Consider the following 14,370-nt stretch of genomic DNA (forward strand, 5'->3'; position numbering starts at 1 on the left):
CGCACTTTGTAAATCGATGGTGCTTTGATAATTTTTTTTTAATTCTTGGGTAAAAAAGGGGTCCTGAGTGGCAAAAGCTTAAGCCTCCCTGGTATTGACATATCTTCCCTGTGACATTCACGAATGCCACAGAGTTAAGAGGCCTGTGCTCGGCCTCTGTCAAAACTGAGCTGCAGTGCTTCATCCTGAAGGAGGATGAGTTCTAGAACTCTACTCTGTTGCTGTTGATGTTTAAAAAGAGATGAAAACTGGAAACAGGAAAGTTTGGGAACTTCTCCAGGTTCATTCAGTGGAGAAACCGGAAGTCACTCTCAGGCCCGTCTTGCCATAAACACCCTGAGCTTATATTATTGCCATGTTACAAATCCCTGTGCTTTTGACTCCCAGGTGGAAGCATGTGCATTCTAGGGCCCCTTTGCACTGAGGCACAGTGACTGTTTTCTTGCTCTAGAAGTGCCTGATGGGAAGCTCTATATCTGTCTTCGTTTCTTGAGGTGGGGAAGAGGTTTGTTTTTGGGTCGGTTGACCACACCCAGCAGTTCTCAGGGCTTACTCCTAGCTCTGCACTCAGGGATCACTCCTGGAGGGATTTGGTGGACCATATGGGATGCCAGGGATCCAACCAAGATCAGTTACATGCAAGGCAAGCACCCTACCCACTGTACTATCTCTCTGCCCCCCCTTAGAATTTTTTCTTTATCATTTTAATTTAAGTACTGGGATTTATAATGTTAATTATACATTTCATGCATACATCATTCCAACATCATCCCCATCATCAGAATGCCCACCTCCTTCCACCAATGACTTCTTTTACAGAAACCCAGTTTTAGACAAAATCTCTAGTTCCAATTACTTTGCCTCAAGATCTTAATGATACTGCTTGACTGCACTGAGATTTATTTTCTTACATGTGCTCTTTATGGAATCATCTGTAACTTTCCCAAGTGAATTTCTTACTTCCCAATTATTCAACATCTTCTGACCATTTTTAGCAAGCATTCTTGTTTGAGGGGGAGGCACAGGGCCACATTTCTGGTGCTCAGACATCACTGCTGGTGGTGCTTGGGAGACTATATGTGATGCCAGGGATTGAACTGGGATCAGCCATGTGTAGATCAAGTGCCATACCTGCTGTCCTATCTCTCCAGCCACAGAGCGTTCATCAATGATTAGCGACGTTACACGTTTCACTGTAGGTGATCAAGACACCATGGAAATTGCTATGTGCCTTATAAGTGATTGTGGTACCTTCTCTTTCCTTTACTGTAGCATTGTAGCACTGTCCTCCCTTTGTTCATCAATTTGCTCGAGTGGGCACCAGCAACATCTCTGTTGTGAGACTTGTTACTGTTTTTGGCATATCTAATACGCTGCGGGGAGCTTTCCAGGCTCTGCCATGCAGGTGGGATACTCTCAGTAGCTTGCTAGGCTCTCCAAGAGGGGCAGAGGAATCGAACCCGGGTCAGCCTCATGCAAGGCAAACGCCTTACCTGCTATGCTATCGTTCCAGCCCTTCCTTTACTAAAGTTACCAACTGGTGGAAATTTTCATTGGTTTGCATTTTCACGACTGGTGTCACAGCTCACTTCTGTTGATAGTGGCACTAATGGTTAATGAAATAGAAAAGTCTCCCAGTAAAGAGAAAAAGCAAGAAACTAAAGGACCAGAATAATCTATGAATTCTTGATGGTTTTTTAAACCATCATGATAAATTTTCATCATTCCAATAATATGGATACATACATGTATCCAATAACTACATAAAAATAAGAATCTAACCTAACACAGTATTTTGCAGTGGTGGGCCACACAGGCCCTTGCTAGCTCCCAGCATACCCTAGGGGGTCATGGATGGAAATTGCATAATTGGGGGGCCATAGCACACAACTGGAAAGGCATTCATTGGAAGGAAACAAGTTTGGAAGGGTTCCATGATCAGGCAAAGTTTGAGAAACACTAGTCTAAAGAAAAGTGCTCAACCTAGAATTCAACTCAGCAGTAGGCTAGCACAGTATCCAACTTCCTTCCTGGTAATCTTTTGACCCTCTCAGGCTAACACAGTCAAAGTAGAACTTATCTTTCTCCACAAACCTCCTCTTCTTCCCCTACTTCCTGCCTCAGTTAAAGATCAACATCAGACAGTTTTCCAAACTGAAAACATCCAGTTACACTCCCATCCTGATTTTCCTATTCCCAGTTCCCAGCCTATGGGCTCCACGGCCTGTCCATGTGCCTCCCAGTCTCTTCTGTAGACCTATTTACTTTCCCTGCATCTATAAGTAATGCTGTGTAACAACCACTCCCCTGAATGGCTTAAAACAACAGTTTACCATTTCTGGTGTGTCTTGGGTGAGCTGATCTAGACCAGGTCAGCTAGGTGGCTTTTATTGTATATCAGTGGTTGTCTGATGTTGGCTGTGTTCAGCTAGGTCAGTCTGTTCCATATATCTCTTGTCCTCTTCTCTGACATCAGTGATTGTTCCAAACATATTCTTCCAGTGGGAATGTCAGAAGCATGAGAAGGCAAGCTAAAACATGTCACTGTTGACTGACAAATCCAGGCATATGATCTAATTCAATGTCAAAGAGGGAGAAGTGCAGCTCACCATTCACTGGAACTGCAAAGTCACATGTCAGAGAACATGGAGATGAGTAGGATAAAGAACAAGGATCAAGAATGCAATCTCTCTCACTGCCTGATCTGACTCTTCACTCATCTTCTAACTTATTAGTTTGCCTTTAGTACACCTGACTTGATCCCAGCAGCCCTTTGTTAAAACTTTCCATTGTCCCTTATCACTACTACCAAACAGAGTAAAAGTTCTGTACACCTTGGCTCTGGTTCATTTTTCCTGCTGCATCTGTTGCTATGGTTCAGAATTATTCACCACCCCCCAACCACATGTGCTTGTTTTTTGCTCAGTTCTTCACCTCTCCTGTGGTAATATCTGCTACACTGAAGTTCCTGAGATGTCACCTCCAAGCCCCCTGGAATACACTGTGCTCCTCTAGAAAGCTACTCAGGAGCCTCCTAAGAAAAATTTGCCCGTACTTTGGTCAAACGGTACTAAATGGTACTAAATTGGAATTGACTCACGCTCCCATTTAATCCATACAAACTTAGGGGCTGTGCTCAGACAGAGAGGGGCTGGGGAGTTTAAATCCCCCCCCCACCATATTACTCCACTATCGTGGGAGTATTTTAAACAGATTATCTGATTTATTTTAAAGTTCGAATATTTGAGTTAAAATATTCCAGACAACTGTTTCCCCCAGTTGCCAAGTTAACATTTGGAATTTAATACTCCATAAATTTTGCAGAAGATATTGCAGGGCAGGGGTTGACAGGTATGTGGGGTAATATCCCTATTCCAGGAGTCTGGGATTCTGGGAGAATGTGGGCTCAGCAGATCCCTAGGAAGCAGCATTATGTGGAAAATAATGACCCTTCTTTCTTTCCATGTCCTACTCCTAGTCACATCCCCAGTTGAGTCTATGTTCTACACTCTATGCCAGAGAGATAGTACAGTACAGTGGGTAAGACCTTATATGCAGCCTATCCAAGTTCGATCCCCAGGACCCCGTGCGGGATCTCTCCCAAGTTCACCAGAAGTTATCCCTGAGTGCAAAATCAGGAGCAAGCCCTGAGTACCAGTGATTCCCCCCCCCCCCTCACCAAACAACAACAACAAAGAACTCTGTTCTTCTCCCCGCCCCACACACCTCACCCTCATGTAGCTCTTTTCTGTGTCTAGCAGTGGCATGACCATAGCCAGACCACTGACTGGAGAACACTGTTGGCAAAACATCCCAATAGATAGGGCTTGGTCTGTCCATTAGGGTATGTGCCTTGTGCAGTACCAAGCACCAGATATGTGTAAAGGCGCCTACATGTGTTTCCTAAAAGGAAGAAACAAAACATGCAAATGAAAAGGAGCAAACGTGGACTGCAGTGGTGTGGAACTCCAGCACATGTGGAATAAGGAGAAATTCAGTGATACACACTTAATGCCATGGCATCATCTCTAATGGGTCTGTGATCCCTGCTCAGTTGTGGAGACTCAGCTTCCACTCTCTCAAAAGTACTGCACTGGCACTTCCTAACACATCCCCCCTAGGGGGGTTTAGTTTGAGACCCTTGCAGTTGGGCAATATAATTCTCACACACAACTCAGAATAGGAAAACGGTAGCAATTGTGTAATCTGTTGAGTGAGAGTTCAGCTCCTCTGGTTGGAGTGTCAGTACAGGGAGTTAAGTCACTTTCCCAGAATCCCACTGACCCTTGTTCCAATCCCTGTACCACAGGCGGTCCCCAGGCATTGCCCCGGGTGACTTCCTGGGAGCACAGGGCTGCATACAGCCCCAACCAAAAATACAAAACAGGAAAGGAACAAATGTGAGAAGCTTCGCTTCTTTTCTCGCCAAGGCCCTTCAGGGGACACTTGCAGGACACAGTCACGAGTGTTTGGTGTTCCTTTCCTTCCGTGCTTGCAGGCGAAGTGTCCGTGGAGGAGGCGCAGGACCCCTTTCTGGTCAGCATCCACATCATCGCGGACCCCGGGGCATCACAGCCGCTGCAGCAGGCCATCGACAAGGTCCTGGCTTGGATCCACCCTGACCTGCAACTGTTCCGGGTGTCCGAGAGAAGGGCGTCCCGGCGTCGGCGGAAGCCCCCCAAGGCGGCACAGCCCGCGCTGGCGGTGGTCCTCTTCCTGCAGGAGGAGTACGGCGAGGAGCAGATCCTGCAGCTGCATCGCACCCTGCAGCGGCCACCCTGGCGCCACCACCACACAGAGCGCGTGCCCGGCAAGTTCCTGCCCTACCTGCCCTGCAGCCAGGACTTCTTCATGCTGGCCCCCGGGACCCCGCTGTGGGCCATCCGGCCTGTGCACTACGGCAAGGAAATCGTGCGCTTCACCATCTACTGTCGCCACGACAACTATCCCGACATCCTGCAGTTCTACCAGCTCATCCTTCGGCGCAGCCCCAGCCAGAGGAAGGCCGACTTCTGCATCTTTTCCGTTTTCTCCAACCTGGATGTGGATATCCAGTTCTCCCTGAAAAGGCTACCCCGGGATCAGAACCCGGTCCCCATGGACTCCTCGGTGCTGGAGTTCCGGGTCAAGGACATCGGGGAGCTTGTGCCTCTCCTACCCAACCCTTGCAGTCCGATCAGTGAGGGGCGCTGGCAAACCGAGGACCATGATGGGAACAAGATCCTGCTGCAGGTATGATGGGGGCAGTCTGTCTGTCTGTCTGTCTGTCTGTCTGTCTGTCTGTCTGCCTGCCTGCCTGCCTGCCTGCCTGCCTGCCTGCCTGCCTGCCTGCCTGCCTGCCTGAGCCAAAAAACAGAGAAGCAAGACACTCCTTTGAGTACCTGTGCGAGGGTACTGAGTTCTAAAGAATGGAGATCAGGGACCCGGTTCTGTCTTAGGCTGGGTCAGGGTGTCCCCAGGCACGAAGAGGCTTTTCATCAGTTCTGGTCATTTTCTCATCCTGGTAGTAACTTCAATCATGTTTCCACCAAGTCCTCTCCATCTCTTCATCCAGCTGTGTCTGAGCACTGAGCAAGCAGTTCACTTCCAGGCAGTTCAGATGTGCTCCTAGCCCTAGAACTTGTTTTTGTTATCCATGGTTCCTGGATTTACACTGGGAGTTTTTGACAGTATGTTCTTCACTTCCACAAAGAAACTTGGGGGTAGGGACTCCATCTATTAGCACTGTAAAACTATATTGACATTCAGTAGGAAAGAAATCTGGACTCTGCTGTCTCCCTTCTTCTACAGAGCAGCGGGTTTTTAAAACTCAGAACTTACTTGAAATTTCTCTCATAAAGGTTTAAAGTGTGATTTCAAAGAGTGAGCCTCTGGCTTCGTTCAGCTTGTGAAAGGGTGAGTGAACAAATTTTAAGGGAAGTCACACAGAAATTATCCTTTAGTTTCTGTGGTTAAAGCTTTGGCTCAATTACTGGATCCCCTTATTCCTTCCTTACCTGCCAATGTCCTGAACTTTGTAGAGATCATTAGTTGTATTCTTTTTTTCACTTTAATAATAAATATTTTTATTTTTTTACACTGAATCATTGATAGGGATTTATTTCTGTTATTTTTCGATTTCTTTCATGTATTCTTTTTTAAAAATTTTTATTAGTGAAACACCATGAGGTACTGGGATCATTGTATTCTTAAGCTCAAAATTCAACATGTGCATTGAAGACCATCCTGCACTTGACCCTACCCTAATGCCTTCCAAACCCAGTCTTTTTAAATTATCACATTAATCAGTTCCAGGCCCATTGAACTTTGCTCTGTTTTTTGTTTTGTTTTGTTTTGTTTTGTTTTTGAAAATCTCCTGCCTCCAGTGGCTTAGTCTACACTTTTGGCCATTGAAGAGAGAAAGTTGATAGCAAGTTAAAGGCCAGTGTTTTGATTGTAGGTGCTGACTAAATCACAGGTGTTGTATCCGAGTTTTCATTGGTTTTACCACTAAATATCAGAAAGGTAATTAGTCCACTGCATTGTAGCACTGTCTTCTCGTTGTTCATCTAGTTGCTCGAGTGGGCATCAGTAACGTCTCCATTGTGAGACTTGTTGTTACTATTTTTGGCATATTGAATATGCCATGGAGAGCTTGCCAGGCACTGCCATGCGGGTGGGATACTCTCGGTAGCTTGCAGGGCTCTTCGAGAGGAGCAGAGGAATCAAACCCAGGTCAGCCATATGCAAGGCAAATGCCCTACCTGCTGTGCTATTGCTCCAACCCATTAATCCACATATCACAAAATAAAATGAGATCTTGGCATGTGTCAAATAACTGTTAAAACTATAGTCCAACATGTAGTTTGAGTCAGAGAGATCATCTTCATATTTTACTATTTATAAGGCTTCATAGGAAATTTGGGATGTTTTAGGACTATAGGAAAAGTTCTGATTTCCCTTTGAAGTATACAAGTAAGAAATGAACTAATCTTGCTTTATTATTTGTTGAGCTGGATGGTAGCATTTGCTCTGTAATTCCTTTTGAAATGTGAGGTGATTTTTTTCATTTCTTAAAACTACCAACTCCTTTTGTAAAACATAGAGCCATTGCATAAGTAAAAGTTAATGAAAGGATTTTGTTGTAGTTGTTTCTGAGGGGACTTCTTCCTTTTGCAGTAATTAGAATATGTTTTTCTTATGATCCCTGTACTAATTAATGTAAATGAAAAAAGAAAGTCTGAAAGCTTGACCTGAATTTGACTCAAAGGAATTCTCTCATGTTTGAGAGAATATTTTCTCTCAAGCATGAGAATATTTCAAAGAAGATTCACACATTTCAGTGACTATAAAATCTGAAGGGTGCAGGCTTTTAAAGTTAGAGGGCATCAATGTATGAAAGGAGTCAACAAAAAAGATCAGTATCCTGGACTCAGGAATGCTGATCTTTATCCAAAATAGGAATGTATGGAGGAGTAAAATTCAAGTGACTAATAACCCCTTATTTTCTGGATTATGGCTGTTTGGGCAGGTTCCTATACCGTATCCCTTATAGAAAGCAACTGCCTGCTTTAGCTTGAGACATATAATTGCCCATCTCTTCAAATTACTTTTATGGAGTATTTTTTTCTATGCAGTTTTTTTAAGATTCTACTGAAAGTGAGATCATAAAATTATGTTTATTTCACTTAGCATGGTCCATTCATGTTTTCACAAAGAACAAGACTTTTTTCTTTGGTGTTTGTTTGGTTTGGGGGCCACACGCATTAGTGTTAGGGAACCATATGGTGTGCCAGAGAGAAAAACCTAAGTGAGCTACATGTAAGGTAAATGCTTTACCTGCTGTACTAATGCTCCAGCCACTCCTTTTGAGGCTGAGTAATACTCCTTGTATCACTACCACTATATATCCATTCCATCCTATTGCAATAACGCTGCCATGAACATGGGAACACACTTGCCTTTTGGATATGGTGATTTTGTTTCCTTCACATACAGATCCAGAAGCAGAATTGCTGGACCAAATTGTAGTTCTACCCTCAATTGTTTTCTGTAGAGTCCATACCATTTATAGTCTCACCAAAAGTACCAAGGGTTCCTTTCTTATCTTCATTTTTGCCAGCATTAATTACTCATTCAGCTTTACTTCTTGCCTTTCCGTGTATATAGGGACCACCCTGTCTCTGGTATGTGGGAGTCTTGGGTGACTCCCAGGGATTCCCAGGCTAGGATGTGCGCAGTGCTGGTAGAGACTGTGTGATGATAGGCTTAGGAGATCCCAGGAGATCTAGGGTTAGGAGATCTCATCCATGCTAGGTAAGTACCATGCCACTTGAACTGTCTCCCGTGTGTGTGTGTGTGTGTGTGTGTGTGTGTGTGTGTGTGTGAGAGAGAGAGAGAGAGAGAGAGAGAGAAAGTCATTCCAACAGGGCTGAGGAGATGTTCAATGTGCTTTTGATTTGCATTTCCATTATGACTAGTGATGCTAAGTTCTTTCTATGTATCTGTTACCATTTGTGAATCTAATTTAGAAATAGGTCTGTTTGGGTCTTTCATCCATTTATTAGATCACGAGGTATTTTTCTTTTAAGTTGTATGGGCTTTTTTGGTTATTTTGGATAATTATCCCTTGTAAAATATACAACTTAATTTTTTTTCACATTCTGTACGTTCTCTTTTCATCCATTGATTTTTGTTTTCTCTGTAGAAACTTCTGGTTTGATGTACTCTGACTTTTTTGTTTCTTTTTGGGTCACACCCAGTGATGCTCCTGGCTCTGCACTCAGAAATTACTCCTGGTGGTGCTTAGGGATCCATATGGGATGCTGGGAATCAAACCTGAGTTGGCCGCATGCGAGGCAAATGCCCTATTCTCTGTACTATCACTTTGGCCCTAGTCTCACTTATTTTTGTAGTTGCTTGTGGTTTAGGTGTCCTATCTAAAAACAATATTTCCAAGGGATATTTTCTGTTTTCTTCTAGAAGTTTTATAGTTACAGGTTTTACTTTTATATCTCTAATCCAATTTGATTTAATTTCTGTGAATAATGTCAGATAGTTTCTGTATCATACTATCATGGACCATATCAGCATGGTGTAGGAGAATTCAACTCAATTCTGACACTTCCTTCCCAGAGGGAGCATTAAATTCTACAGATTAACAACTCGACCTCCCACGGTTACCCTTGACTTCAGACACCAGTCACAAATCCAGGCTATTACCTGTAGTTCTTACCAACTGGCTACAGGAGGTTCCCAGAAACCCTCCACATGTTCACTGAATTTTCTAGAGCAGTTCTCAGAACTCAGAAAACCCATTTAGTTACTAATTCATTGATTTATTATTACAATGGACATAAATCAGAAACAGCCTAATATGTAAGAGCTTAATAGCAGAAAGGGGAAAGGCATGGAGTGTCCATGTCTCTCTAGGCAGTCACAAAACTATCTAAGCCTATCCAAATCTCCTGGCAGCCACAAAGCCAGCAGTTCTTCCAAGCCCCACCTCTTGGACTATTCTGAGGCTTCATTACCTTGTATGACTGATTAAATAATAGGTTCCACTGGCAATGGAATTTGATCTCTAGTCTTTCACCGTTCCTGAAATTGAAAAGCAAAGAAAAAAACTAAAACTTCAAGGCTGAATCACACCTATGTCATTAGGCTATTGGCAACCTGTTCAGTTTCTACAAATTTCCACGAAATTAGGTTTCACAGTCGTTCTTGTCACCTAGCTTTCATATAGATGAGATTTCTAGAAATGTTCTTCTCCGGTTCACAAGACATTTAAACAGAATAAATGAAAATATAACTTGGGTGTTTAAGAGTCTAATATTGAATCATCTGAGCTATGAGGGTGAGTGTAAAGGGTAAATGCGCTTTATCAATATTGATCACAGGTGATCTCCAGATTGTGGCCAACTAAGGTTCCTATCCCAGAATTTCTTTGGTAAGAGCCTCATCCCATATTCACACCAGCAGAGCTAATTGCCATGTTAGAATAATTAACCCTACCCTTTCACTGTATTTGATATGTTCTGTCTACTCTGTACACTGACATCATTTGTGTATTGGAAAACTGTTATTGTCTGGGAAATAAAATTTAATTTGGGGGATCAGATAGATAGAAAAGTAGTTAAGGCATGTACCTGGAACGCAGCTGACTCAGGTGCAGTCCTCAGCATCCCATACAGTCCTCTAAGCCCCATCAATAGTGATCCTTGAGCACAGCCAGGTGTGGCCAAAAATAAACCTGAGTTTGCAGTGGCTGAAACTTGCATACAGCCAACTCCAGTTCAATCCCTCGAACCACTGTGGAAGCCTCGAGCACTGCCAGTGGTGATCCCTGAGCAGACCCAGGGGTAAATCCTGAGCACAGCTACAGGTTGCCACCAAATAATAATAATAAAATATAGTTGACTGTAGTTTCAGTTTTAAGAGGAATACAAAGGTAACTTCTCAGTAAATTTGTAACATTGAAACATTTAAGGGGATTTTTTTTCATTGTTTATGTTGATTGATTAAATTTCCAAGAGTTATTTACATACTTAAGTTTTTCATTATAATTAGATCTCTAAGCTACTTAAAAAGAAAATCAATGCATTGAATGTATAATTCAGTTTAAAGATGTTAAAGGAAATTAATTAAGCTGTAAGAACCTTGTTAAAAATAAATGCTAATTGTCAACATTTGCTAGGTTTAATAATAGAGTAATAAGATTTGTGAGTTGATTTCATACAAGTTTAAGGGAAAAAGTGGTCTTGAAGTTGATAACGTTAATTGGATATTCATTTTTTAAAGTAGCTTTTGTATATTTTTCTATGTACAGAGCAGCTCATGAAAACTTCACTGGGGCCAGAGAAGTTGAGGCACTTGCCTTGCATGCAGTCAAGCCCTATTCCATCCCAGGCACCACATATGATCTCTTAGACCTCCCCAAGAGTGAACCCTGAGAACAGCTGGGTGTGGTCCACTGCTCTCACACAAACTCCCCAAAAAACCTGCATTGATGGGACAGAATCTTAGCTGTGTAAATAATATAATTTAATCCCAGAACTAGACCAAGTGTGACCAGGAGATAAACCAAGTTCCCAAAATGGAGGTTAAGAACTAGTTACTGAACAAGTCTTAATGAGATCATTTGAGACTCAATTTCACCTGCTGTGTATGGGAGAATTCCTTTTTTTTAATTTAAAATTTTTGCTGTGGTCTGGGGTCAGACCCAGCTGTACTCTGGACTGGGCTGATAGTCTCAGGGGATCCTATGGGTGCTGGGTAGTGCCCTACCCACTGCACTATTGTGCTGGCCCAGCCAGGTCTGTCCCAGACCCTGTGGGAAAGAAATCTGCCCTGTTCCTTCCACCACCCTTCGTAACTCCAAGGAAGACCCAACCCTACCCAGTCCCACACTCACATCTGGCCCCTATGTCCCACAGACAGCTCTTACCAACCGTCTTATCTTTGGGGAAATTGCTTAATTAACATATTCATTGAACATCTACCAAATTGTCCCATCTTTACATCTTTCTATTTCTCCATTTATCTCTGAGTAGTATGCTTTTCAAAGGCAGGATTTTTTTTTTCCTTTTTGGGTCACACCTGGCAATGCACAGAGATTACTCCTGGCTCACTCATGCACTCAGGAATTACTCCTACTGGTGTTTGAGGGACTATATGGGATGCTGGGAATCGAACCCAGATTTGCCGTGTGCAAGGCAGATGCCCTACCCGCTGTGCTATCACTCCAGCCCCAAAGGCAAGATTTTTTAATGTAATATTTTTACTTGTTTTCACCACCCAAGAAAGCCCACAGTGGTGACCAGGGGAGCACCTAAGGACATAGTGCAGCCTGCTTTTTTGCAAACACAAGTGAGAGTGAGTTCTTGACATATTGCTGGCCTGCTTCTAATTAGCTCATGAAATGTCAAGGTGCTGTCCTAAATTCATTTGCTGAGTAGAGGCATTGTTATTGCTAGACTAATTTCAACAATCAACATTTTTCATGGTGAGGCAGATTTATGATGAAGATTAGACTCATCTTTGCTCTTTGGACTCTCCAGTGACGTGTGAAGATTGGATGGAGCCTTTGTTGAGTCTGGCCTGTGTTCAGTGGGGGAGTTAGTTGATCTCTCCTGAGGTAGACAGCTTTGTGTTTCTAGCATCAGCTTTACAGTTATAGTCAATAGTTCTCTGTTTTAAGTGAGTTGACAGATAACGCCACCAGAGCAAACTTCTATAAGGCATAGCACTGGTTGGAACTGATGAGGATTCAGGACTAGAAAGCAAGTACTGTTATGAAAACAAATTTGCAGCTAAAACCAAAGTTGAAAACAAAATCCCAAAAAGGAACTGTAACAGTAAAGGCTCTCACTTCGGAATTTCCACTATCTGGATCTTTTACCAAAGTTAAGTAAGATAATAAATTCTGTATACATTAGTCAAAATAATTATAAAAAAGAGGAAAAGAGTGAGTTGGAGTCTAATTTACATGGCAGGTGCCAGAGGGGAGGGGGAGTGCATTAAGGCAAGATAAGAATAGCCCTGTGTGTTAGCTCCATCCCTCCCACTAGCTTTCTCTGTGCATATTACACATGGCCTAATTTTCCAGGTCTTGGTTTTCACAGTTTTTCAGAATCAAGTTTTCAGAGCTGAAAGGTTCCAAGAGTTTGCTTCACCAAGAAAGAGGGATTTATAGTTTTGAAGATGCATGGTTGTGAAAAAAATACAGAATCTAGTGATTTGGAATCGCACCTCCAGTAGCCATAAGCACAAGTACGGAGTCCCCAACACAGAAATAGAGCCAGCCTGCCAGGAATCCGCCTATACCTGGTCCACATGTGCACTGATCCCTGGAGGAATTTTGTTTTTTAAGATTTTGAAAGAATTTTTAAAAGCAGTTTCCCAGATGACTCTTTGGGACCCTTTATTTTGTTGGAGTTGGTAAGATTTATATTCCACACCTCTTTTCCTCCTGAATTGCAGAGCACTGGTCTAAGTGATACAGTCTGTGCTCTTATTTCTACTCCTCTCTGCATGTTTTCATGAAAAACTCTGTCTCTTTTTTAAAAAAGTTTGTGTGTTTGGGCCACACTTGGCATTGCTTCGAAGTTACTCCTGGGCATTCAGAAATGACTCCTGATAGTGTTCTGTGGACCACATGGGACGTTGGGGATTGAATCTAGGTGGACCACATGCAAAACTAGCGCTCTCCCCACTGTATTACTGCTCTGGCCTCATACTCTGTCTTGAGGACTGCAGCTGTTTATAGGTATCTTTTCCAGCAGATATCTATTCACTGATCCCAGTGAGGGGTTGGGGGTGAGAAGGCAGTCAACAGGCGCACTGTGATGATCTGAGTGGTCATGCCAATTTGGCCAAGTCCCCTAGAAAGTTTAGCAGACCTGACTCACTGCTGTTGCCTCCTGTTAAGTACATATGCTTTTCTGTGATAGGCAATTAGCTCAGTCCCACAATAGCAGCAACACTAATAATCCACTTTCTGCATATCTTATCTTGACTACTGTAATGAATATAGGTATAAAGATTTATTTCCCTTTGGGCTTCACATGCTTATTTTTAGTTCTCATAGAGGTTGTGAACTTTCATTGCTGTGTTTACATACATTCTTGCCAAGGGTCACACTCTGGGCCATGGTGCCAAGGGTCCTAGACAATAGATTTGCGGGGTGTGTCGCATGAGGGCAGAACTAGGATTAACTACCACCATGGGCTTTTAGTCACTGAGCCATCCTGAGGTCCCCCAAGGTATCACTTTGAGAAACTGATTCTGATGGGGCGGGGGGGGGGGGGGGCAGCACAATGCCCAGCAGTGCTATCTGCAGTGACAGAGATTGAGCCAAAGTTGGCTATATGCAAGACAGTCTCCTTACCCCCTGTATGAGCTCTTGGGCCCCTCATTCTGAGAAATGCATCCTAAAGCAAATTTGTCATGTGCAGACATCATAGAATGGATTTAAATCTAGATGGTAAAGGTTTAGCTAATATGGCCTAGGGCTACATTGTCCCTGTAGTCAGTGTTTGACCAAGTGTTATTATGTGGCACATGACTATCTGTGAGATTTTATGTGGAAGCACTCTATTCTGTTCTACTGTTCTATGTGCCTGTTTAAATGCTAGATCCAAAGATGCTGTCCAGGGCTACATCACGAAACATGACGGATTAGATTTTCAGAAGTCACTAAAGCCACAGTCACTATCCAAGGAACACATTTAGTATAAAGATGTAAAATAAACCTCATACATTAGCCATGGAATAGGGAGCAAAGAATATAAATCTTTGGAATGTGTTTAGCTAATGTCATTAGCTCAAAACATTGTAAATATAAGATGTCCTAAATAAAATAATTTGGTACAGAGAAAGACAAATATTATA

General features: G+C 42.9%; 1 protein-coding gene across 1 annotated transcript in view; it reads left to right on the forward strand.

Annotated features, from left to right (window-relative positions):
- Positions 1–14,370, forward strand: part of FAM124A (family with sequence similarity 124 member A) — a 63,031-nt gene that overhangs the window by 40,374 nt on the left and 8,287 nt on the right. The window contains exon 3 of the mRNA XM_056126238.1: positions 4,499–5,232. Coding sequence (XP_055982213.1) covers positions 4,499–5,232 — 734 coding nt within the window. The remainder of the gene's footprint in view (positions 1–4,498; positions 5,233–14,370) is intronic.

Source organism: Sorex fumeus, unplaced genomic scaffold (genome assembly GCF_029834395.1).
Source record: "Sorex fumeus unplaced genomic scaffold, SorFum_2.1 ptg000061l, whole genome shotgun sequence".
NCBI lineage: Eukaryota > Metazoa > Chordata > Mammalia > Eulipotyphla > Soricidae > Sorex > Sorex fumeus.